The sequence below is a fragment of the Psammomys obesus genome, unplaced genomic scaffold, assembly GCF_907164565.1.
Source record: "Psammomys obesus unplaced genomic scaffold, mPsaObe1.curated_primary_1811, whole genome shotgun sequence".
Classification (NCBI taxonomy): domain Eukaryota; kingdom Metazoa; phylum Chordata; class Mammalia; order Rodentia; family Muridae; genus Psammomys; species Psammomys obesus.
This window is the reverse complement of record NW_026596064.1, coordinates 9,057,799-9,082,785: the sequence shown is the minus strand read 5'-3', so window position 1 is coordinate 9,082,785 and position 24,987 is coordinate 9,057,799. Positions and strand designations below refer to the sequence as shown.

General features: G+C 40.6%; 1 protein-coding gene across 1 annotated transcript in view; it reads left to right on the top strand.

Annotated features, from left to right (window-relative positions):
• Atp13a5 (ATPase 13A5) overlaps window positions 1–24,987 on the top strand; it is a 138,499-nt gene that overhangs the window by 6,603 nt on the left and 106,909 nt on the right. The window contains exons 2-6 of the mRNA XM_055625220.1: window positions 13,695–13,868; window positions 15,545–15,691; window positions 15,898–15,968; window positions 16,077–16,157; window positions 24,051–24,120. Of these exons, the coding sequence (XP_055481195.1) occupies window positions 13,695–13,868; window positions 15,545–15,691; window positions 15,898–15,968; window positions 16,077–16,157; window positions 24,051–24,120 (543 nt within the window). The remainder of the gene's footprint in view (window positions 1–13,694; window positions 13,869–15,544; window positions 15,692–15,897; window positions 15,969–16,076; window positions 16,158–24,050; window positions 24,121–24,987) is intronic.

Below are 24,987 nucleotides of genomic sequence, written 5' to 3'. Positions count from 1 at the left end.
GGGGCTACAGCTTGGATAAAAAGTGAATGAACTGTAGTTAATAAAACGATAAATAAATTAAAAAGAGAATTTTGGACAGCTCACACTTTTACTTTGCTCACACTTCAGTTGTGCTTATAAATAATGATAAACATGTTTGTAAAGATGATGCCCAAAGTCCCATAATTGTAATTAGTATTAGCTGTGTGAACCATTGGCTAAAGACCTTAGTGAACAAGGTTTTTTATTGTCAAGATTAACCGATTAGAAATATGTGGACTACAGAAAAGATCATTCTGAGTGAAGTATCCCAGAAGGAGAAAGACAAACTTGGTATATACTCGCTTATATAGACCTACAAGACATGATAAACATAATGAAATCTACACACCTAAAGAAGATAATCAAGAAAGTGGACACAGGCGAAGGTGATTAATCCTCATTTAGAAAGACAAATGGGATGTGCCTTGAACTTATGACAGGAGTCTACCACAAAAGGCATCTGAAAGACTCTACCTAGCAGTGTTTCAAAGCAGACACTAAGACTCATAACCAAACCCTCGGCAGAGTGCAGGGAATCATATGAAAGAAGGGAAGTTAGTATGATATGGAAAGGATAGGAGCTCTACAAGGACCAAACATATCTGGGCACAGGGTCTTTTCTGAGACTGACACTCAACCAAGGACCATCTATGGATATAACCTAGAACTTCTGCTCGGATGTGGCCTGTGGTAGCTCAGTAACCAAGTAGTTTTCCAAAGTAAGGGGAACACGGACTATTTCTAATAGGATCTCAAGGGCAGGCTGTTTGACCCCCACCCCAGGGGAGGAGCAGTCTGTTAGGCCACAGAGGAGGACTTTGCAGCCAGCCCTGAAGATACCTGATAAAACAGGGTCAGATGAAAGGGGAGGAGGTCCTCCCCTATCAGTGGACTTGGAAAGGGGCAGGGAGGAGACCAGGGAGGGAGTGTGGGGTTGGGGAGGGAATGAGGGAGCGGGATACAGCTGGGACACAGAGTTAACAAAATGTAACTAAAAAGAAAAAAATAATAAAAAAAAATAATAATAATAAAAAAAAGAAAGCCACAAACAACAAAACACAGACAGCAGCAACTGTGGATTCAAATGCCATTGCCCTTTCCAGAAAGCAACTGTAGTTGGGAGAATGCTTTTTCTGTCTTGGATGCATAAGTAACTTTGAGACATTATGACGTAAGACGGAGTGAATGTGCTCTAAACTGTAAAATAAAACATTCTTTCCCACAGCACTTCATCCAGACACTGCTGTGCCTACGGCTGTGGAGACTCCATCAAATATTTCAGGTGGCTGTACCCATGAACGGGACCGAAGACTAAAAGGGGCTGTGAAAACTAGTCAGTTAGGGCTCTAAGACACAATAAGAATTCAGCCACAGGAATGTCCCAGGGCATTGAGCCACAGGAGTGGAAAATTTCTCAATATTCTTTCCCCCTGGAATCTCACCCATTGTTGACGCTTGTTGGCTGCCTGTGGGAGAACAAAGCAGTATTTGAGAAGCGCTTTCTATGAACTGGGACCTCATCAGGCACCCATATTATAACTGTGGAAAGCGAGGCTCAGTTAAGTAGTACACGATACACAAGATCACACTGCATAAGCATCAGAGGCAGGACTCTGTTATACTGCTTTATTACATTGCAGTACATTACACTGCACTCATTCCATTCCTCATAGAAGCTATATCTACCTCTGTGCGTGTGTGTGTGTGTGTGTGTGTGTGTGTGCTGCATTCATGATTTAATATATAGTTACTACAATCAGCTAATCTTTGAATTAATTTGGTCTTTCCCCAAGCCCTTTTCTCTGGTTTCCTAGACTCGAAAAGCGAGTGCTGTTATTTTGGGGTCTCTATTTGACTTTAACTTTGACAACTTGTTCTCTTTGGGAAAAGTAAAAGATCTACTTAAGCCAGCAGATCAATCACCTTTAGAAATAACATTTTGTTCTGCATGTTGCCTGTGGCCAAATTATTCTACAGTGAGTTCAAAAGAACTAGCCACTAATCTGCTGAAATTTTGTTGAATTGTTGAAATAGCACCCATGGCAATATTAACTCAACACATAGTGCGTGCTCAAAACCCTGCAGGGAGCACCGTGCATGCTTTCTGGGTTGTCTTATTGCTATCTCACAGCTCCTGCCGAAGATAGCTATTGATTATTCCCATTAATTCAGGAGGAGAGGGAGACATCAGAACATGTGCAGTGGCTTTTCCAATGTAGAACATCTGGGATGGATCTGAATTTGATTATCTCGCGACATGCTCTCAGCCTTTAACTGATACCAAATGGTTTCTGTTGTGTTTTATAACCAGAAGCTATATTTTTCATGTGAGAAGTCCAAGCTTCAGCAAATTTAAGTCATGGTTGGTAGGGGACAGAGAAATGAATAGGAGTAAGAGCTTCTAGAAAGCACTGGGTTGTGGTGTGAGAACAGGGGCTGTCATGTCAGACCTACCCAGAGCCTTGGCTCTGAACAGTGACATTCCAGCCTCTGTAGAAACAGCCAGTGTGTATTTCATTGTCACTCCTAACCCAGTGTTCTGTGTCCTGGACTTAGAGACTACAATAAGGGCTGAGGTCCACATACTGACGTTTGCAATTCTGAACTATAGTCAGAATCCAAGAAATGAAGGAACTGCAGTGTTTAGGGAGAAAACAAACTGACTCATACGACATCCTGCCACCATCCAGTGGCAGGTCTGGTTTTTGGCCTCCTGGAATGCTGGTTGTTTCCACTGCCAGCTCTGACTTGGTGTACAGCAGCCAGAAACTGAGTCACCTCCCTTCTGCCTGAAACTCTTACCAAGTACCTGTTCACAATGAGTATCCTCACACCTCTACCATCGTCACAACCACTACTCCAGGTATGCACGACAGGTATTATTCAGAGTAGAGAGATAGAAATAGACTTGAGGAAATCAAATCCTGAGACCACATGGGTAAACACGTAGCAAAACTCAGTTTTTGCAAGGAAACCGAATAATGGATTAGACGGTCTCATCTTCCCATCCCCTTCCTATAGCAAGTCTGGTTTTTTTTTTTCTCCTTCCCTTTTCTAAACTCCATCTCTTAGTGGACTTTACTGGTGTTGTATGACATAAATATTTAGGAGAATATTGAGTGACTCTCTCTGAAAGAATACTCATTAAACCTAAATTATACTAAGATTAATTAGCATAAAGAAAATGTATTGTGATAAGCCATAATCAGAAAGCACTGGTAAGCCAAGTGAGGGCATTGAACAAAGGGATGCCGGATAAAGCAGTAAAGCTTCTACTAAGACCTCAGATCCCTCTCTGGACCTCACACCCTTGGGAAAGCTGAGAAGTGATTTATGAAGGAGTCCCAACAGGGTTTATACAGCTGATTTGTCAAGGAAGTGAAAACATCGCTTCCCTTCCTCTTTGCTCAGGAAACACATATTTTAGAATATTCCTTTGATATTTATAAGCCCCTTGCTTCTTTTCCTTTCTCCTTGAATTTTCACTCTCAATTCCTCCACTACTGTTTTCTTCTTTCCCTCCCATCACTATACAAGCAATTGAACTTTACTCATGGCAGACAAGCTTTCTGCCATTGAGCTATTTCTCCAACTTTTTTTTTTTTTTTTTTTTTTTTTATTTTGAGACAAGGTCTCATTGACTTCACCAGGTTAGCCTTGAATTCATTTTGTACCCTAGACAGGACTTGAGCTAGAAATCCTCCTGCCCCAGCCTCCCAAGTAGTGGGATGGCATTTTGGTAATAAGATGTTCCCAGATTTAATAAAACATATGTATCTCTTTTAGTTAGCGTTTTATTGCTGTGAAGCGATACAATGACCATGTCAACTCTTATAAATGAAAGCATGTAACTGGGGCCGGCTTACATTCAGAGGTTTATGCCATTATTGCCGTGGCAGGAAGCATGGCAGCATGCAGGCAGACATGGGACTGGAGAGGTAGCTGAGAGTTCTATATATAGGCAGACTGCAGGAAGAGACCCTGGTCTGGCTGGAGAATTTGACACATCAAAGCCTACCCCCAGGGACAGACTTTCTCCAACAAGGCCACACCTTTTCCAACAAGGCAATAAATAGCTTCTAATATTGCTATTTCCTATGAGCCTACATGCTCCATTTTAATTCACCATCTTTGCTTGTCTTGGAAGTTCTTTATTAGGGATATGATTTTACCTCTATCCTTGTGGATGTCAGCTCCTTTCCATCATTACTTTGCGTGCAAGTACAGATGTAGTAGGTCAGCAAACTTCCTACTTTCCATAAATAAATAAATAATTTTTTTAATTTATTATTTTTGAGGCAGGGCCTCAGCATCTAGCTCTAGTTGGCATGGAACTTGCTATATAGTCCAGGGTACCCTAAGACTCACAGGGATCTGCCTGCCTCTGCCTCCTAAATGGTAGGATGAAAAGCATGCACCACCAAGGCCAGTCTTTTCATTAATTGGAGCTTTAAATCTGAGGCCGGTTTTCCAATTTCTCAGCTATCCCCATTAATATCATTAATGTTTCTTTTATTTGCTGGGAACACAATGTCTTATAGACATTGTCCACCCTGGCTTTCATAAACACAGCTGCTCTGAATACTCTTATTTAAGAAGCTTTCTTCCCCTATCTTCTCTCTCTCTCTCTTTTTCTTTTTGTTTGTTTTGAAACAGGGTCTCACTGTGTACCCTGGCTCTCCTGGAACTCACTATATTGACCAAGGTAGACTTCACCTTACAGAGATCTGCTTACCTCTGCTTTCCGAGTGCTGGGATCAAAGGTGTGCACCACCACACTGGGCTCTAGGCGCGTTATAAAGATGAATATACTTACATGTTTTCTGTATTACTCCAAGAGTTGAGTAGAGCACTCATGTTTCTGTAGCAACACCGCTTTTAAAAAAATGTTTATTCCAATTCACATTTCTAATGACTTTTAGCTGATTGTTGGTTCAACCCTATCAGTTGTTCTGAATCTTTACCACCTTGATATATTCAGCACTTTTCATTTTAGCTGATTTGTGACCTATCATGGCATCAGTGTGACTTGTTTCTCTTCAGGATGGTCTTGGCTTCACTGACCTGTGACACACCATGGTGGCTTTAGTTCCCATCTCTTTGACAAACTCCCAAGTTCCCTCTTGAAGGCTGTAGATCAGCTTTAGCATTCTTGGAGCTGTCTATTCAATTTTTCTCTCCTATTTTCTAATTTCTTTTCTTTTTGATTGATTCTTAGTGATTTTGTGAATTCCAAATATAATCTCCCATTTCTATATAGGACATAAACAAATAGGCCTTATAAATGGCTAATATGCCCCTTCTCCAGAAACCCTTTGATAAACAACTACCTTTAGTTTCTATACAATCAAGCAAATTTTTCTTGTTTTAAGAAATATTTGGAAGGGGGGAAAGAGCTTCAGGGGGGATGCAAAGTGAATAAACTGTAATTAATAAAAATAAAAATAAATGTTTAAAAAGGAAATATTTGTCTACCCAAAGTTCTCTTATATTTTCTTGCAAGGGGTTGGTTTGTTTTCACATTTAAGTACAAGTAGATTTTTGTGTCTGACACATAGATAAAGGGGAACCCCACTTCCCCCAGCATCCTTCCCTTAGCTCCAGCCCTGTTTAAGTACCAAGATTCTGACTGCGGTAGTTCCTCGTCCAAAAGACAGTGATGATGTTTCAGGCCCTTTCTCCACTCTCTTCTGTCCTCCGTCATTCTTTTTTCTGTGTTATGTGTACTGAGTTTTTCAGATAACTGTGGCTTTGTAGAAAGTTCCCAGTTTTGCTGGTCTAAGGTCTCTGTGCTTCTGTTTTGTTCTGAATTATTTTCTTGACTAACCTAGGGTCCTGGTATTTCCACAACAATTTTAGAATCATTTAATCAGTGATCACAAAAGCACTTGGTGAGCCTTTACATGGGAGTGGAGTGTTGTTTTTCCAAATTTCTTGTATCTTCTCATTTATTTAGCTCATTCTCTCTGCAGTAGCATAGAGTTCTTGGCTTTAAGGCTTTGAACATCTTTCTTAGATTTAGAACAAAGCAATTGAATTTCTTTCTTGATATTATTTGTACTTAATTTTCAAATTTCTATTAATCCATACAAATACAATTGGTTTTTTATATTTCTCTACCATCCTACAACTTTAATAGATTCACTTGTTAATAGTTACAATCTGTTTGTACTTAAACAAGTTACTTGTTTGTAACCATATACGTCTGTCTTTTTCTCTGCCTATTGTACTGATCTTTTCATTTTTCCCCCTGAATGTTAACACTGAAAAACAAATTGGCTCTCAAATTATATGTAATAATATGTTACCTTTTCAGTATACTACTGCATTGGTTACATAACATATTTTACAATTATTTCATATATAGTGACATAAATCATAGCCTATAACTTTCCTTTCAACATTCTTAGTCAAGCGTCTAGTAATTCTGCCTTGTTATGACAAGTTAGGAGCATTCTTATGTCCTCCATTTATGAAGGAGTTTATATAAAAATTGCTGTGTTCCTGTCGAACTTATGTAATGCCCTCCTCTTCCCTCATGACATTTTCTTCCTTAGGTATTTGTGAAGAAATATATTTTGTTTGACACTAATGTCACTTAGCCTTTCTTTATTAACATTTTTATGTTTTTTTTTTCTTGTTCCTCCTCTTAACTTTCTGGGTTATTTATATTTAAAGCATGTCTCTTATAAATGGCATATAGCATGCCTTTTATTTTTTAGTTTAACAACTTGTTTTTATTGGTGGTATTAAGACTATTAACATTTAATGTAATTTCTGATAGTTGGGTTAAATTTTATGCTGCTGCTGTTTGATTCCATGCATTCTGCATGTCTTCTCTTCATTTAACATTGTATTATAGATGGCCCCAGGTTTCTACATTGATACAACACACACTGTTTTCAATGGCTTCGTTACAGACCATTGTTCTGATATTTCAAGACTCACTGAACCACTGACTAACATTTCATTGCCCCAACAGATTTGCTCTTACAGGCAATGCTATCCTGAGCATCTTACATCCATTACTTTTCCCTTTATGTGTTCTTTCATTAAAGCATCCCTCCAACTGAAGAATTATTAAAGGTAGAAAGATCTTTATAATTTTTAATAGAATTTGTAGCTTTGACTTCTCCAAAGAGTTGTTCCAATTCAAGAGGTTATCAGCAGCCTGTGTTTCTGATGGTTTCTTTGCAACCTTGCTAGGCTTACATTTCTCCCATTTAATGAAAGAAAGTTATACAGAAAAAAAAATTGAGTAGGCAACAGAACTGTGATGACCAGTGTCATTGCCGTGAGAAAGTAAACAGGCAAAAATGTGTTTATAAGTGAGCTCTCTCCAGCTATGAGCTGAACTCAAATTCTAACCTATTCTGCTTCTGTTTTTTTTACACACTTGGGACTTGATACTGAGTGTTTGTAAGTAAACCATTGCTGTATATATGAACTGGAATATTTATGTTATTTGGGTCTAAAAAAACTATAGCACACAGATAAGACCAAAAGTTATACAAGCAGAGGGATCACACAGGGAGAGAAAGAGATGATCTTGGAAATGCTCATAAAATTATGGGGATTGCAAGGTTCTAAATGAAATGAGAGCCTCTTCACAAAAAACATCAAACTGGGACAGTGTTACTGAGTGATGTGCAGCTTTCCCTACATGGGTTATGAAAGGTACGCAGCACCTCGCTTGTACTCACTGTACAGAGTGTGCCAGCAGAACTGCCTTGTTTGAGCACAGCGGCCCCGTGTGCACATCTTCCTTGTTCTGTAGAAGCCTGTGCTGGATGAGTTAGCTGAGGCCACACAGCCCATAAGAAGCAGAGAAGGGACTCAAGCGTACATGGTGTTTCATAAACTTGTGCCCTTTCTACTCTGAATAAGGATAGCTTTCAACAACTGTTATTATTCTTTTTATCCACCACTGACTTATTAGGGAAAAACTAATTTTAAAAAAAGGTCATACTAAAGATGAAGACTTTCCAAAGAAGTAAACCAAGACACTTGTTATATGATGTATGATCTAGACTGGCTTAAAATTCAAGAGGTTCTAGTATTAAAAATACTCCAGAAACACAGTAAAAAAAAAAAATGTTGTTCTGATATTACAGGCCTGTGGTCTGGATGTGGGAATTTAGAGTTGTTGGAAAACAGAAACAGCAACAAACAATTTCCAGGTCAAACTTAAAACCCTTCCTTGTACAAGCACAGGCACCATGCATTTATCGGTATATTAGTGAGTTTTCATTTCTGTGACGAAATGCCTGTGGTGAACAAGCTGCAGGAACAAAGACCAATTTGTTTCAAGTTTCAGGGTTTTCACCCATAGTTGGCTGCTTCCCTTGCCTTTAAACCTCTGACAAGGTGGGAACATGATGGAAGGTCAGCATGAAGCTGCTTGTCTTCTGGCATCCACGAAAGTCAGAGAATGACTCCTCTCTGTCTCTGTCTGTCTTTTTCTCTCTCTTCTCCTTGCCTGTCTCACTGTCTCTTCTTCTCCCCTTCTTTCTCTCTCCTTTCTCTCTGGTAGTTTGAATAGGAATTCATAGACTCCTGTGTTTGAAAGCTTGGCCTATAGGGAGTGGTACTATTAGGAGATGTGGCCTTATTGACATAGGTGCAGCCTTGCTGGAGAAAGTGTGTCACTGTGAAGGCAGGCTTTAAGGTCTGCTGTGCTCAAGCTATGCCCACGCGACCGTTTCCTGCTGCCTGTGATCAAGCTGTAGATCTCTCAGCTACCTCTCCATCACCATGTCGTCCTGAACGCCTCCGTGTTTCCCGCCATGACAGTAATGGACTAAACCTCAAAAACTGTAAGCCAGCCCCAATTAAATGTTTTCCTTTATAAGAGTTGCTGTGGCCATGGTGTTTCTTCACAGCAATAAAAACCCTAATTAAAACACACTCTCTGCTACAAAATACACCATTCAATAGCATAACCTCTACTGACCTAGTTCCTCCAACTGAGATCTACTTCCCAACAGCCCATTCAGCTAAAAACTCACCAATGGATTAAGCAATTGATGAAGTTAAATCATCCATGACCCAATCACCTCTCAATAGTGCTACTGAGAGAGCCAAGTCATCAGCACATGATTGTTTCCTGCAGGGGAACACATCACATCCCCACTGTAACAATCAGCATCCATCAGACAGTTCACAGTACTCTAAAAGTATGGATTTTGGAATGTGTGAAACTATGTTGTGAACCCTCACTGAACTGAGGAGAAACCTAAATTTGGTTTTAAATAACCAAAGTTATTTTCCCTGAAAACAAATCACAAGTCCATTTAATTTATGACAAATATTAGCTATCCTAGATTTAAAGTACACATATCTCAGCATGTTATTTTTTTTTTAAATCCTTTTCTGATGTATCCTTCCTTCCTGACTTCAGTTTTCCCTCCCTCCTTTCATCTCATTCCTTTTCCCCTGCTTCCTCTCTTTTCCAGATCCACTCCTCCTCCATTTCCCTTCTGAAAAGGGCAGGTCACTCAGAGATATCAGTCAAAAGCATATCAAGTTGCAATAAGACCAGGCACATCCCCTCATTATTAAAGAGGAATAAGGCAACCAGGAGGAGGAAAGGGGTCCTAAAAGCTTGCAAAAGAGTCAGAGCCAGCCCCTCCCACTGTTAGGAGTCCCACAGAAGACCACGCTTATGTTATATAAACATAATATATATGAAGATGGCCTAGGTCAGACCATGCAGTCTCTCTATGGTTCGTTCAGTCTCTGAGAGCCCCCATGAGCCCAGGTTAGTTGATTCTATGGGTTTTCTTGTGGTGCCCTTGACCCCTGTGGCTCCTACTATACTTTCTCCCCATCTTCCACAGGATTTCTTCCAGCCTGATGTTTGACTGTGCGTTTCTGCATCTGTTCTCATCAGTTGTTCAATGAAGCTTCTGTGATGACAATTATGCTACTCTGTGGTCTCTGAATATAGCAGAGTATTAGGAATCATTTCATTGACATTTTTTCCTTGCTTGTCGTGTTTGCTTCTATCCTAGGTCTCTGGGCAAGCCATACTCTGGTTCCTGGCCCTCCAGGCAGTATCAGGGATGAGTTCTCTCTAGTGGCATGAATCTCAAGCTGAAACAGTCATTGGTTAGCCACTCCCACGACTTCTGCTTCACAATTTTTCCTCAGCATATCTTGCAGACAGTACAACATTGTGGATAAAGGTTTTTTGGCTGGTTTGGCGTTTATGCTTCTCTTTTGAGCGGGTGCTTACTGTACCAAAGACACTGGAGCATAAGAGTGAAGGCTCTATGTAGGCACCTGCTTGGCATCTTCATATTGAACGAGTTATGTAGGTGTTGTCTTCAGCACTGGGGCCTTGTTGTCAGCTTGTGGAGTGCAATCTACAGCCTTGGCAACATCCTGGGTTGTTTATATAGTCATCTAAGGCCCCTTTGGTCAACAACTCAATTAGATGAAGACAATCTCAGTACTGAAAGCTTCATTTGGTGACAGGAGATGGCCAATTGGGACTGTGTCTCCCCCATTATTTGGTAATTTTATTTAGATTACCTTCATCTAAGTATATGTTTTAAGAATTTATACTGTATTAGGTTTCTATATTACCCCTAAAATGACCCTTAATTTTAGCTGTTTCTCCTTGAATTTCTTCTCAGAACCCTTCTCCTCTCTCCTTCTTGACTAAATCCTTCTATTCCACTCTTTTCCTTTATCCCTAAGTATCTATTCTCTTCCCCTTTGCTAATGAGATCAATCTGCTCCCTCTAGTCCAGAGGTTCTCAACTGTCCTAATTTCTGTGACCCTTTAATATAATTCTTTATGTTCTGGTAACCCTCAACCATAAAATTATTTCATTGCTACTTCATAACTATAGTTTTGCTACCGTTATGAGTTATACTGTAAATATCTGATATGCAGGATGGCTGATATTCAATCCACCTGAAAGTATTGTTTGACTTCCAAAGGGTTGAAACCCACAAGTTGAAAACTGCTGCTCCAGTCCCTTACTTTATACTTATCCTCTGGATTGTAGCTTGGTTACCAATTGATTTCATAGCAAATATCCATATGTACTCAAAATACATACCATATTCATCTTTCTGGGTCTTGGATGCCTCACTCTTCTAGTTTCATACATTTGCTTGCAAATTTCATGATGTCATTTTTTTTTCCTTAATGGATGAGTGATATTCCATTGTGTAAAGGTACCATATTTTATTTATCCATTCTTCTGCTGAGGTACATTTAGGTGGTTTCTAATTTCTGACTATTATGAATAGAGCAGCAATTACCAAGAGCAAGCAGGTGTCTCTGTAATAGGATGAAGCATCCTTCAGGTAAATACCCAACAGTGGCATAGCTGGATCTTAAGGTAGTTTGATTTTGCCATCTTCCTTAAGAAACACCACACTGATTTCACGTTTGACTCCCACTAGCAATGAAGAGTGTTCTTACTCCACATCCTTGCCAGCAAGAGCTAATAGTTGTTTTGTTGATCTTAGCCATTCTGACATAAGATAAAATCAAAGTAGTTCTGATTTGCACATCCCTGATGGCTAAGGATGTTGACCATTTCTTTACATGTTTCTCAGCCATTTGCGTTTCCTTGATTGGTAATTCTCTGTTTAAATCTGTGCCCCATTTTTAGTTGGATTATTTGTTTTCTTGGTGTCTAGTTTCTTGAATTCTTTATATGTTTTGGATATTAGGCTTCTAATGGATGTGTAGTTAGTGAAAACCCTTTCCCGTTCCTTAGGCTGCTTTTTCGTCTGAATGACAGTGCCTTTATCATGTAGAAGCGTTTAAGTTTTGTGAGTTCCAACAAATAGCTGATTTGACTTAAGCCCCTCCCACAAGATTCAACCCATACCTGAATTGCTTGGGTGAAAAAGAACCTGAGCCTACATAGCCTAGGGATCTAGGGTAAAACCAAATAATACAAGCCAAAAAAAATGTAGAGATAAAATGATTCCTAATGATATTCTGATATACTCATAGGTTGGTGCCTTATTCAGTCATCATCAGAGAAGCTTCATCTTGCTGCAGATGGGACCAAATATAGAGACCCCAAACCGGATATTATGTAAAGAGTGAGAGACCTTGGAATACTCATCCCTAAATGGGATGTCTCCATTAAGTCCTTTCCCTTAGAGTTCAGGGAATCTTGCAGAATAGGAGGCAAAAGAGTATAAGATAGAGGTCACCAAGAAAACAAGACCCTTTAAATTAGTGGTTCTCAACCTTTCTTTTGTTGCTACCCTTTAATACAGTTTCTCATATTGTGGTGACCCCAACTATAAAATTATTTTTATTGCTTCATAACTGTAATGTAATGTAATTGTAATGTAAATATCTGTTTTCCAATGCACATAGGCCAACCTTTTGAAAGGGTCATTTGGCCCCTATGAAAGGGCTCATGACCCACAGGTTGAGAACTATTGTGTTCAATCAACATGGGCAAAGCTCATATGAACTTACACAGATTGAAGAATGCACAGGGCCTGCATGGGTCTGCACCAGGTCATCTGAATATACATTGACACTTCCAGTTTAGTGTTTTAATGGGATTCCTGAGTGTGTGAACGAGTGGGTCCTTTATTCTGTGCTTTCTCTTGGGCTCTTTTCCTTCTGTTGATTTGTCTTTTCCAACTTTGATGTGATAATTTTTGTTTTGTCTTATTATATTTTATTTTGTTATAGTTAAAACAATGAATGACTGAATGGGTGAATGAATGGAAAAACTAGCCTTTAGGGTAAAGGTTAATAACTGAATTTTCACTTCTATCTGCTGGAAAAAGGAAATAAGTTTCCTCCAATAGAATAACATGGGCATATATCAACCACTCGAGGAAAGGCCCTGTTTTCAGGAGTAGTTGACCAACATATAATGGACTACACAAGTTTTGTGTGTGTGTGTGTGTGTATGCTTTTATTTTGTTGCAGTTTGATCAAGTTTTTTTGGGGGTGGTTATTTTTTTTTCTTGGTTTTGTTATTTTATAAAACGATATTTTTTGTTTTATGAGAAAGAACTTAATGTTGGGTGGGTACAGAGTGGGAGAGGGCCTGGAAGGACTTGGGGGAAGGGAAGAATATGATCAAAATATATATAAATTTATTTTTAAATAATAAAAATCATTTAAAAAAGAATACGCAAGCGCAATTGATTATTTGAGAGCCTCTCGTTTCTGGGATATTCCATTAATTTACATTGTGCTGGTTTAGAAAACATACTTTCAATCATATTCAGTTTTTATTATAACAAAGTGTAGGCACAGATAAAGCTGGCTAAGTGTGGATCAGGTCTGCTACAATCCTATTGCTTTCTGTAGTAGATTTTTATTAATAATTTTTAAATATCTAAAGAAAACACATCTGCTTTGAAGCATGAGGCACGTTGCAAACACTTGAGGTGCCTCTTACAAATGCCTAGAACCAGGTAGATCTTCCCTTTCCTTTCCATCTAACGTTTAATCTCACATGACAGGGAAGTAGGAAGTGCTGTGCTTCTCTTTCCTTTTATTATATCAGCTGTCAGCTGCAATCAACCTGATTCTACCAACTGATGCCAGATTTCCCCCTCAGCCAATAGTCCTGCATGTGTCTAAAGCATGTGTTCTTTGCAGCCAAATGATGTTTATGTGAATACTGGAACATAGGATGCCCTGTTTCTTCCTATTTCTTATGCAGGAGGTGTTCGGCTACCACACCCAGACTCTGAGGAGAGCCCTGTGCCTTGTCACAGCCATCCTGACTCTTGGGGCCCTTCAGCTGATGTTCTACTGGAGGCCTGAGTGGTGGGTGTGGAGCAGTTGCATCCCCTGCCCCTTGCAAGAAGCAGACACAGTTTTGCTGAGGACAACAGTGCGTACCTTTCTGCCATCTGTTTCAAATGCCATGATCATCACAGAAAGACCGATACCACGTAGCCTCGCTGACACAAGGAAGCTATGAAGTTGACATCATAGAATAATGGTTACCAGAGCGCGAGAAATGGAAGGAGAGATAGAGGGAAAATGATTAGTGGCCACAAGGTTACAACTGAATAGGGGGATACCTGCTAATATCCTATAGCATCATAGGATAACAGGGCTGACAGCAGATTTTAAAAGTAGCTAGTGGAGAGGGTTTGTAAGGTTCCCAATACAAAAAATGATACATTTCTAAAGTGGTTAAGAGGGCAATTGTACCGGTCTGATTATTATGCATAGTATATGTGTACTTACAATTCAGAACATACCCTATTGTTGTGGGAGTGTCCCTAAGGAGACATGAACAATTGTCTGTTCATTGACCACAGACCAAAGAAATGATTTCACCCAAGTCTAGCTTAATGAACCAGTACTTTTATTGGAATTATATTACATATTACTTATATATTTACACAATATGTATATATATATTTGGAGTAATTATATATATATATATGTATGTATGTATGTATGTATATGTGTGTGTGTGTGTGTACATAGTATTTACGGACAGGATTGTGAGTGACTCACAGGTAGCTGTAACAATGAAAAGCCCACAACATTTTTAAAGCTCCTTGTTTTATCTCTGAGCAAGCAGGCAGGTTGGACAATTTCAGTTAATTGTCACTGCTTCTATAGCCAGTGTTAGGAGCCTTGGGAATCTTGTAAGTTTCAGGAACTTCTTCAGACTTGTGGGTTTTTTTTTCCTGAGTCTTCAAGGAGGACATGTTTTAGTACAGATAAAATAACTACACAAGACTCATAAATACTATATGTCAACTAAAAATTCGAATTTTAACTTACAAACTTTCCTTGAACTTTCAAAGAAAAAAAGTTCTATGATCACATTTTCTATACTGCATCTGGTCTAGCAATGACTGGTCAGTATTCTAAAGAGAAGCACTCATCTTTTTTAAAGTTCACCTACATCAGAACAAGAGGAGGAAAAACTGTCTCTGCAAGCTGCATGTTATCTCTTGTTTAGCCCAGGAATGCTGTAAGTTCTTACGCTTCAGCCAGGGGGAGTCCCTGGCATTTTAGGGTGATGGATAATGGCTATTGCTCTTTGCCATCACACGGGAAGTTTCTGTCATTATTACAAATCTCAGAGACTCCACAACACAGAAACATTCAATTTTCAAAAAAATATATGCTTTGGAGTATACTAGACAATTTAAGCTTGTAGCTATTATTTTAAAATTGTTAGAGCTTGTTGTGGTGATGCTCACCTATGATCCCAGCCCTTGGGAAACTGAGCCAGGCTAGCCAAGAGGATGAGACAAGTCTAGTATTCACAGTGGATCCCTGTCTCAAAAATTAAATAAACAAATAATAAAAAGAAATAGGATAATCTAGGAAATTTTCTAGACATAATGCTTTTCTACAAAGTTTTTTTTCCATGTCCAGTATTTTTCAAAATTTTGTGCATATCAGAAGCCCATGGAAGGCTCACTGAAGCATAGACCATGGTTGGAGTCTCTGACCATGTTAAATCTAGAGTGGGGCTAAAAGTTGCATTCTGAGTGAGGTCTGTCTGAGATTGTAACCTCATTTGTTGACTTTTTCAAGGACGAATTTCGAAGATACATGAGAAAAAAGGTCTTCTGCCTCCACTTATCCACACTGAAGTTCCCTATAAGTGAGGACCCAGAGGACCCTCTGGTGGCTGACCACCACTCTGTCATAAACCAAGCTGTATCAAAGCCAGACTTAAAAGTAAGAGATCTTACGCGTGGATGTTACAGCACATTTGTGTGGAGACAAAGCAGAGCGCATGTCTGTTGGTTAGAGCTCTGAATATAACATCCTTGAGCTGGAATGAGAGTGAGGCTCCCCCCCCAGGGGAAGCTGCATTGAATGATTCCCCTTTGATGAGTTTTCCTCTGTGACTGATCCCTGCGTCTTCACATTTGTGGTTGCAGCTACGATGCATCCAAGTGCAGAAAATCAGGTACGTGTGGGATTTCTTGGAGAAGCGGTTTCAGAAAGTTGGGTAAGTATTGCTTTTTTCCTCAACACCTTCTCAAGAAGACAGCTGAAGAGAGCTGGCTCACAGGGTGCTATGTACTGAAGTATGGTTCCTATCCCAATTATGTCCTAGGCTGCTGGAGGACAAGAACTCCTGCTTTGACATCCACCATACATTTGGATTGGGTCTGACCAGTGAAGAACAAGAGGTCAGGTAGGATTAATGATGCTTACAGAGCCTAACCCTGCTGGCATAAATGAGCCTTCCCTGCTAGTACAATAACTCCCTCACTTGATGCCATTCGCTGGCATCAGAAGGATGTTCTAAATTCTCTTCTTGGGCAGACTTATTAAAAAGAGAGCAAAAGAGCAAACCATCCAAGTAAAATGTGACCTTTTCTCTAGGCTTGTAGACTAGACATTATAATAATCTTGAGTTATTTCATAAACATCAGCTTCTCAATCCTCCCAAACTGCCTGAGAACCAAAAAGACAATATTCACATTGAGCTTTACCGTGTATAAACAGCTGTGAAGGTGAATGTTTTGCTGTTTACTTGGCTGTGTTATTCAGTGTTGCACACGCAGTACCTAGAATAGCCCCAAATTCAAGATGGGAGCTCAACAGATACTGGTAGGAGAAAGAAATAAATGATGGTATTATTGATTTATTATCTGTGTGTCTGTGACCTGCCAGGTACTTTTCAAGGCACTAGTGATCTAAAGAGGACAAAGTCATTGATGTGTGTGTGTGTGTGTGTATGTGAGAGAGAGACAGAGAGACAGAGAGAGGGGTATAAATGAACAGGCTGGTGTCTGTAGGCTGCTGGAGATTAGGAGATGCTCATTCAATTTACCCACCAGAGGGAAAAGTCCCTGTGCCTCGCACAGCTCTTGTTTGAAAAAGCCCATCATGCTGAGCACCAAAGAAAACAGCCAAATCCTTCTAATAATCATTCCAATTCCTTCAGTTTCTCAGACACTTATAGGACATTATTTACCTGACATCATTGTAATCAACCAGAAATGTCAATTGTCAAACTAAGAAGAAACAGGCTGAATTAGTGCTCTGGGGCTCTCCTCCTACAGCCCTGAGAGTTCTGTAGGAGTAAGGCTGAACATATGAGATAAAGAACTCTGGAATTCTAGCCAGTTCCTCACACTACTTCTTCATCATATTTTAAACGTTCATTTATTTTTATGTGGTACTGTAAGTGCTATAAAGCACACATAGCATTCAGAAGACAACTTGCAGAAGCCAGTTCTGTCCTCCCACCGTGTGGGTCCCAGGAATCAAGTGTATGTTAGCAGGCTTGGCTGCTTGAACCATCTTGCTGGTTTGCCTACTACCATAATTCTTACACCGAGTCTAAGAAGCCCGAAGTGTTGCTCTCAGTTTTTCCTCTGTGGAAATACTATGAGAAGTGAAGCAGACGTCTGTATCAGAACAATACTGTAAAATGCTTTAGAAATATTAGCATTACATAAAATTTCAGTTGAATGTTTGATACACTGGGATAAAGAAACTTTTCGAAGTCATTAAAATGAAACTTTGCTTCATAATACTTAGCTCAAGAGGTTTGGGGGATTGATCTAGAATGTTTAAGAGCTCTCAGTGATAGATGTAGACACATTCTGCAAAAAACCCCATTTCCACGGGAAAGATTACCCATTGGTGTAGCTAGCTCACATTTGTCCTTATTTATCAAGTGCCAAGCTTTAATAAACATCATACATAATTAAATTTAAATCTGGTCCAGACAATAAAGAACTTGACAATCTAATAAGCAAGACAGAGTACAGTATCCCAAGTATGAAGAATAGAGAAATAATCTCATAAGCAGAGGCATATTTTATGTTACAGACATGCCAGAATGAAGGACAAAAAGTCTGTGGATGTGGGATATTTCCTCTTCATTTCTCAGAGTAAGCTGGGGGGCCTTCCAGAGAAATTAAAAGTGACTGATTGATTGGAAGGCATGAGAATTCAATAACTGACTCTGAGCTTGCCTTCATTAAAAATCAAGAGCTCACTGCAAGAGAAGGAAGGAAGGAAGACATGCAAAAGTCTGACAAGAGGACACGTCAAACCATCTAAATGTGCACTTCTCTGTGGGATTCCTAGCAGTTGGGCAAAGAGAGAGGACTTAGGACATTCATAGGTCTCACTTTCCTGCAGCAAAAGCTTCTGGGGTCACCAGGAGAGTGGATTTTACCCACGAGAGAAATTGCCAGAAGGCATCACAAAATGAATAAGTAAATTGTCTCAGGAACTGGTTTACTCTGGTCTTTACCTCTGAGGAGCTAAATTCAGCTTTGTATCATCACAACCATTCTGGACAGGTTCACTGACAGCTCAGTAATGCTTTCACTTCACAAGAATGGGTTCCTATGAAAATGGCACACCTACTTATTCCCCACTAGCCTTTCCTTTAAGACAGGGTTGGGGCACTCTTTCACCTTTGTTATTCAGCTTTGTCTGCTCCTGACCCTTTGTTTAGGCTTCTAAAATCAGAAAAGTAGCTGCCTGGGAGCTCACTTGGGATAGAATCCTGACAATCCTCTCACTTGGGAAGAGATCAAAATTTTGACAACCAATGTCTGCCAATTTCTACGGTGGGAATATCCATTTCACAGCCAGCTCATGTCATCAGTGTGGTATCACCAAAGAAGTTGAAAAGCACCATTCATTCCTGGTTCTGTGGCTCGTCAGGGCCGAACTCAATTCTCAACTTGTCCTATCCTTCTGAGGAGAAGCAGGCCTGCTTGCTAGGGACCCAGAGAAGAAATATGGGAGATAGCATCCAAAGAGGTATATTTGACACTGAGGAAAGTTCCACCTAGAAGAAGCTGTTTCATGGAAAGATCAACAATAAACAAGGAAGAAAGATGGAAGGCAGATGGAGGAAGGAAGGAAAGAGAAATTGGAACTACCATGGGACTTTGCTCCTCAGGTCTTCATGGGAGCAAAACTTGAAAGAGAAATAATAGTTACTTTTAAGTCTTTTGAATGTTGCACTTTGAGAAAATGGTCCAGGTGCGCGCGTGCGCGCGCACGCGCACACGCACACACACACACACACACACACACACACACACACACACACTCAGCCTCCCACATCATCTCCCTAGAAAAAAGCAAGTGATGGCTGGTTGGAGAATGTGAAAGAAGCCTAACTCATCCTCTAGAAGCCAAAAAGCAAGCTCTCAAGTCCTAACACTCAACTGGGAGCTAATAAGTCATCTTAAAAAAAATACTACCTACATTTCATTTAAAATGCAATTTGATGCAATCAAACAAATTGAGATTAATGTTCTCTTTTTAATAAGCTGTAATTTTCAGGCCCACGGTTTTGTGAGTCTGGGTCTATTGGAAGTATAAAATCATCAAATACCATGCTTGTCTCAGAGTGAAGCCCTGTGGGCACAGCAGTGAGTGAAGGTCCTGAGCCTTGCTGGTGAATTGTTCCTCACCACAACTCATCGTGCACTTTCTGGTTCTTTTCCTTCTGGTCCTTCATAAATAGTACGTTCAGGCATTCTCCATCAGCAGAGATTCTTTGGAGCACCTCACTAGCTCATACTGAGAACCGAAATCTCTGCAAGAGCTGGCTTTTCCCAACTATCTGTGTGAGGAGGAATTACACGGCAGGTTCGTAAATCATGCTATGAGAAAGGTTCCACGTGGGAGGTTTTATTAGGGGAGGGGGGCTACAGAGATAATCTTTGGGTGGGGATCAGAAAGAGAGAGAGAAAGAGAGGAGAAAGGTGTTTGTGTGGAGATGGTGGTGAAGGGTCCTGTCAACTCCTGGAGGTGACCTCAGAGATGCCTGATGTCCCACTGGTCAGGTTCCCACTGGAGGCTGGCCGTAGAGATGCCTGTTTACCAAACCCAACATTCTGGAAGCTTGTGAAATGAAGCACATTTCACTAGAAAATGAAAGAAAAAGACAGACCACAGACGAGGGCAAGGATGAAAAGCTAAATGACTGTTATTCCAAGCCATTTGGAGACGTGTAGGTTGTTTATATTACTGTTTCATTAACGTGCATGCAGATTTCTAGGAAACAAGCTCTCAACGCAAACTTAAAGTGTTTTGTAATGGGGATTTCTAAGACCAACCCATTTACTGTACTGAGTAATTATGTCCAAATATAAGATGCTATATGTCATAATATGTGCATTTTAGAACTCCCTCTCTACTTAAAGCAGCAATTTCAAGGGAGTGAGTGAATGGCCAGCAGCATCACTCAAAAGATTTCTCAGTTTGCTTTTCTATAGGTTCGAGTTATGCTAGGATCTTCTGCCTGGCCTCGCCTACTTGAGAAACTGTAGCAATCTTTCCTGCCAGAGATGCTCTCACAGGCCATCCGAATGAAAAAAAGTGAGCAAAAGCAGAATGCTGGGGTGAAGTTTGAGAAGTGTGCTGGTGATTGTAGCACCCTCCTGCTTCTTCTTTAAGGACCCCAACTCTAGTCTACAGGGCCACAGGGCCCCACACAAAGGTCTCTGGCAATTCTTTGAAGAACATACTGATGTTTTCATTTGAGTCAGTAAAGGAAAAACCAAACAAACTGAAAAGGGTAATGAATTATCTCTCAAAGAAAAATGTTTCAGCCACTCCTATTTGGTATTTCAAAATTCATACATTCCGGAAGATCTGACTTTCTCCTGTGAACCCGGAAACCAAAACAAGCATGAAATTCGCTTCCTGAGTTCTCAGTTGTGAACTTGGTTAAGCTCCGTCCTCTGAGAAGGGGCTGTCTGCCAGCTCAGCTGTTTCTCCCCTAATGGATAGTGACAAACCTACATACCTGTGTTTGGCCTACATTGTTTGGTGAGGCCACACAGAATGATCTCAATCTCGTTTCTCTGCCACCTCATTAGATCTTTGGTGGTGGATTATAATCTTTGACCTTTCCTTGTGTGCCTTGGCTTCAAGCCTAATAGTTCTGGTTGCTCTGCTACTGTCAACGTCCCTGAGAATTCTCTGGGGCTGGCTCTGAGATTTAGATGGGTTCACACCCTCTAAACAAACCAACATTTGTCTTGGCAAATGACAGTAGGCATGAGAAAACATCAAAGAGCACTCTGGCTGTGATCTGATTATGGCCCAGATGAGCCCAAACATTGTTCACAGCCAATGGCCGATCCACACCATCTCTGCCTTCATCTCTCCAGGACCTGAGCTCTTCCCTCAATGGCAATTTCAGAGGTCATCTCACCAGACAAGAGTGACAAAGACTGTCACACTCAGCTTGCATGCTCAACTGATTTCTCTAGTCTCAGTATGTCCTTGGCTGTGCATCAGGGTTTTGACCTTGTCAGAGGAGAAAATACCCTTGATATGGGACCCTATCCATGATTTTCATTAACCCCAACATTTTGGGGAACATCCTCCATGCCTAGAAAACAGTACAGGTCCTAGAAAAACAGATCTGAAAAAGTTCTCCTGCCTTTAAAAACAGTTGATGAGATTTGAGGTGAAAACATGTAAATATCTGTTTTAATTCAATGAGGTAAGTGATGTTACTAAAAAAGAAAGTGTTGCTGAAGGAGAGAAAAGATACTTAATTGTGTCAGACAGAGTCACACTTCAAAGACAGCTCCCATTTGCTTGGAATTTAGCATGTCCTAGGCACACTTTTTGACAACTGCTTTGCATATTTATCTCAATAAGACATTGATCACAGGCATATTTTTTTATCAAATTCATTTTTCAGTTGAGGGAAACAAGGTTTGTCCCCACCTCCACTATGGCTAGCCATTAATTTAAACAAATAATTCTTGACTATGTTGTATGTATTAGGCTCTATCTTAGTTCTTGGGGATCTATCAGTATCTCTTAAAAGGTTAGTTATTTATGATGACAGAAACAGCCAATTAATCCATTGAAAAAATAAGATATGGGCTTAGCTGGTAAAGGGCTTGCCTTGTAGGCGTGAGGGCTGGGTGTGATCCCTAGAACCCATGTAAAATGAAATAAACATGGTGGTGCCTATTCGTAAGCCCTCTGCTAAATGAGGTTTACTAGCTAGTCAGCTTAGTCTACATGGCATGTTCCATGAGCGAGCCTGTCTAATAAAGAAGCTGGCTAGCCTCTGAGGAAGGGCACAAATGGCTTCCACATACACACGTAAATGTGCACATGCACCCGGCCACACGTGTGCACACATATATACAAATGAGGTATATGTTCAGGTAAGCATATGTGATGCTAAGAAAAATAAGGCAGTTTGGTTAAAAAAATTTAAGGAAAGTTAGGGTAGGGCTCCCCACCCTCTCAGCGCTAAGGAGCAGACCCAGGGTGTTGTGCATACCAGATAAATGTTCTACTATGTGCTACACAAATGCTCTACCATGGAGCCATACTCCCTGGCCCAGGTGAGGGGTTATTTTAAATGGGATCATTAGGGAAGACTTCAAGAAGAAAGTACTTTTTATTGACCTGAATGGAGCAAGGCATCCAAAGTCATGTAATTATCCAAGGAAACTGTCTAGATAGGAGGAATAGAAGGGCAGAGGCTTAGCTGTGTGTAGAGCTAGGTCTGCTCACTCTCACGGTTATGAGGTGCTCAGCTTGGTTGTCAGGTTTGGCTTTTAAGGCTGAGTAGCATTTACAAAGGGAAGACCCTGGGGAGAGCATAGCCTGCAGACAGGAGGAGCACCAAGCTCGGGGTCCTGAGAGGGTTTGACAATTGGCCAATAACTGATTATTGTCATGGACTCCACCCAATTTGGGTTCCCATCTTTAAGAGTTCCAGAATGAGATTTAGGGTTCATGAATGCACACAGCTCTTCCTGTCTACCTCTTTATCCTCTGAACCTCGGCGTTTCCTCACATTATGGAGTTACAAGACCTTAGTGTGAGTCATCTCTGTCCCTGGAAAGCAATAGTCGAAGCTGGTATAACATGCTTGAAAAGTCAGATGAACTTGAGCCCGGTTCTGTGTTATATGCTAACAAGACCAAAGGCCCTCATGCAGGCTCTCCCTGCCAGCGTTCACAGAAGTGGAGTTGTGACGTGATGTGGTCCAGGCCATTGTTGGGAGTAGCAGTGGCCTGCTCTTTGATCACCTCCCCCTGAGGGGGGAGCAGCCTTACCAGGCCACAGAGGAGGATAAGGCAGCCATTGCTGATGAGACCTGATAGACTAGGATCAGAGGGAACGGTAGGAGGTCCTCCCCTATCAGTAGACTTGGGGAGGGGCATGAGAGATGAAAAAGGGAGGGTGGAATTTGGAGGGGACTAGGGAGGGGGCTACAGCTTGGATAAAAAGTGAATGAACTGTAGTTAATAAAACAATAAATAAATTAAAAAGAGAATTTTGGACAGCTCACACTTTTACTTTGCTCACACTTCAGTTGTGCTTATAAATAATGATAAACATGTTTGTAAAGATGATGCCCAAAGTCCCATAATTGTAATTAGTATTAGCTGTGTGAACCATTGGCTAAAGACCTTAGTGAACAAGGTTTTTTATTGTCAAGATTAACCGATTAGAAATATGTGGACTATTGTAAGGATCAAATGTATCTTTTTGCAATAACTTAAAAAAAATTCTTTAAGACACAACCCCAACACGAGGGCTTCTGTTGTAGTGGACATGTTTCCTGACACTTCCAAGTGACAGCCATAGAGAATTTTTCTGGGAGTCTGTTCTTTCTCTGGTGCCTTGAATGGGCTCACATATGAAGGGCCTGTCGTGGGAGATTCCAGGCTAAGACAGACACCATCCTTGATGTCTTCGGTAAACCGAATACCTGATAAGTCTAGGGATGTCTTCAGACTTGTGTCTTTTTAACTGCATTTAGGATGTAATCAAATTATTTTTTAAAAATTCCTTTCTAATTTCATTTTGACTAACTGAGTTGTATTTTTAAAGACAGTGTAAAGCAGGGAAAAAAAAATCACTTTTTTTTTTTCATCAGTCGTTGACTTTCACCTTTAAAACAGATTCATGGTTTAGGATAATGTAAGCCTATACTGGTTATCAAGGCACAAGATGTCTAAAGGGCAGAGAGGTGTGTGGCTTGTGGTCAGCCAGCCTGTGCTCACTGGTCACTGGCCTTGTAGGCTGACACTAACAGATGGTCAATCTCCCACAGGAGGTTAGTGTGTGGGCCCAACGCCATCGAGGTGGAGATTCAGCCCATGTGGAAGCTGCTCATTAAACAGGTAACCAGATAAGGTTCTTCCTTTTGAAAAGGAAAATCTGCTTCTTAATGTCTTGGCCTCAGAGGGATTGTAAATAACATTTGCGTTCCTCAGTGGGAATGTTATCTCTGTTTTGTGCAATGGCTTCTTGACACGAGCTTATAAATTTTTCTGTTTATTAATGTTTCCATTCAGTTTTATTTAATATCAGCAAACACATACATACATACAAGATATCAGGATTTCTGACCTATCCTTTTCAAAGGCCTCTTTGTTTATTACATTTAATTGTTTATTCATTATTTATGTGTTTGGAGACGTGTGTGTGTGTGTGTGTGTGCGCGCATGTGTAGGTCAGAGGACAACTGATAGGAGTCAGTTCTCTCTTTTCACGAAGCTAGTCTCAGGGATGAAGTCCATGTCCTAAGGATTGGCAGCAAGTACATTGACCTGCTTAACCATCTCACCAGCCTAGGAACCCTTATTTTCTGTTTAAATACACTTCTCAGTCAGAGTCAAATCTCCGTCTTGCAATAACCTGTTTCTTTTGCCATCTTCAGATTTTGATTGTGGTGGCAGGGTGGTGTGGTTTGCTATAACACAATTCCATAGACGGGGATAAATCCAAGGCCAAGATGCTGTAGATTCAGACCCTGCTGAGGGGTCTTGCTGGCCTGTGAACCACCACCTTCTCTGTGTGTCTTCTTGTGAGAGAGATCTGCTCTCTTCCTATCAGGGCCTACGCAACCCTAGGTATCTCCCAAAGACCCACTTGCAAACACCCCCACACTGGGGTCAGCGCTCCAACAAGTGAATTCTATGGCAGAGGTCATAAGTGTCCACGGAGCTGCATTAGTACATCGGTGATCCCTGGGATTTTGAAATGTA